The 2,266-nt window shown below is 35.7% G+C and overlaps 1 protein-coding gene across 1 annotated transcript in view; it reads right to left on the bottom strand.

The window, feature by feature from the left end:
• LOC107661975 (melanocyte protein PMEL-like) overlaps positions 1-1,800 on the bottom strand; it is a 6,571-nt gene extending 4,771 nt beyond the window's left edge. Inside the window, exon 1 of the mRNA XM_016451801.1 lies at positions 1,782-1,800. Within this exon, the coding sequence (XP_016307287.1) occupies positions 1,782-1,800 (19 nt within the window). The remainder of the gene's footprint in view (positions 1-1,781) is intronic.
• Between the last annotated feature and the right edge of the window lie 466 nt (positions 1,801-2,266).

Here is a 2,266-nt window from a genome sequence, read left to right as displayed (position 1 = left end):
GTTGTCAGGTTAAATAAAACAGAAGATATTGATATCACTTCCTATTAATTGATCACATTGAAAATGGACATACGTTATTACATGCAGTATAGTATATAAAAATACATATTTTCACAGTGTGTGGTGTGTGGTCCTGTGCACATGAGCATGGTACATACACACACACACACACACACACACACATGTGAGCACATCCATATATAGGGCCATGAAGGCACTCATATTCCGGACATGCAGTTCCCTGCACACTCTTCCCTGTGGGACGTACATCAACCTTCAAGAAACAATTGACCAGAAAACCCTCTGAGACATTATGAGAAATGACATTTATTAATGAAAGAGGTAGAAAGAAAATACTGTAAACAAGGTCATGCACTTACACACACACATTGCAAACCCAACAGGGGAAAGCATCATTCTGTTGGCTTTTTTGTCATGCGATCATCTCATTTTAATTTTGAGCATAAACACACACACACACACACACACACACACACAAGCTACACAAGCGCAATAAGAAGCAAGTGCAAGGCTACAGCATGCCAACTGGGATTAAACCCAGTGTTTCACATAATTACTGATATTCATTAAGCGCCACTGACCGTCAAGGGCATTATTACACAAACACACACTCAGACATACACTCATTATAAACAACACACAGCAGACATCTGTTTAACAGAGCTTGCCATTTTAATCATTTTCCTTGTTTACAGTAAATGATCCATGCACAAGTGCAAAGAGGCCATAGGAAAATATTGATGTCATTGAAAGTAGAGAAAAGAGTGTTAAAATGTCACTATGTCAACACGGCATCACTATGTAAAACACATCCTCTGTTTTCAGTTTGCATTTGTTGAGTGTGTGGAATCCCATTTGTAAGCACATAAAAAATGTTATGGGAATAAAATTGAATAGTAAGGCATTTCATAATTGTTTTAAGTGAAATAAAATAAAATAATGTTTGGTTGTCAGGTTAAATAAAACAGAAGATATTGATATCACTTCCTATTAATTGATCACATTGAAAATGGACATACGTTATTACATGCAGTATAGTATATAAAAATACATATTTATAGTTACACACAGATGTAGTTTAATTCATTTATACGGTATGCACACAGAAAATTAGTTTACTGCACATAGTATACATAATAGAACTGCAGTACGAATAGTATGGTGGTATGTTACTGAACATCTGAACATTGCCACATCTCTCTCTCTCTCTCTCTCTCTCTCTCTCATCCCTTCATCTGTGTGTCAAAGGGCTTCTCTGGCGCAGTCTTACAGACACTAGTCTGCAAAGTTACACTGCAAAGCAACACACTCATATATGCACTTGCATATTAAAATCTAGGCTGTCAGCCAATTAATTATGACTGATGTGTGTACTAAAAGACATAAATTTTTATCTGACAGCAACACTCAATTATATGTACTATACCAAACTCAACAAACCAACTCCTACACGTATGCACACTTCCAGTATATAAATCATGTCCAGTTAGCTAGTGAAGCTGACCTTTCAGCCTGCAACTTGACTAAGCTTTTTTTAACTGTATAGTGTCAGATATCCCAGTATTACGGTGGATGAGAAGTGCAAAACATATGCCAATTCTGAAAACAAATAATTCAGAAAACACTTGCAATTCCGAAAACATTATAACAAGTCAGAAAGCACAACGCCAAATCCGAAAACAAAATAACAAGTCAGAAAACACATTGACAAATCAGACAAAATAGAAGAGGTAGGTAAAGTTTGAGAATGGATTACTTACCGCTGACTGGACGAGACATCTGTCAATCAAGATATACAGGAAATACAGCAGGCTAGTGGTAGAAAGTACGGAGATGCTCTTAAAATAGCTCAATAAAAATATGTATTGCCCTTTCTGTGGAGTAAAATATGACGTGCTTCCAAAGTTCCATGTTTCATTCAGAAAAAAGTTTCGAGGTTTTAAAAGAGACATGACAAAAAACGCCCTTGTCAACAAACATTATAGGTAGACTACATAGCGATAACATAGCTAGAACGTGCCTTGCGCTGTGATCGTTTCAACGATCACCAGCATTGGAAATCCTCCATAGTTTTTCTAGACTTTAATATTTTTAAATGTTTACAACACTATACTTTGTATTATATTATCTTTGAATTAGATTACAAAAAAAAAACTAGTTAACAATAATACGCTAATTTGACACAGTTCTCTCTTCTGACTGCCGTTATCAGCTTATCTACTTTTTTTTATCGTGAAAAAACTGT

Source organism: Sinocyclocheilus anshuiensis, unplaced genomic scaffold, assembly GCF_001515605.1.
Source record: "Sinocyclocheilus anshuiensis isolate Anshui unplaced genomic scaffold, SAMN03320099.WGS_v1.1 scaffold603, whole genome shotgun sequence".
Taxonomy (NCBI): Eukaryota; Metazoa; Chordata; class Actinopteri; order Cypriniformes; family Cyprinidae; genus Sinocyclocheilus; species Sinocyclocheilus anshuiensis.
The sequence above is the reverse complement of the archived record's forward strand: the minus strand, read 5'-3'. Positions and strand labels throughout refer to the sequence as shown.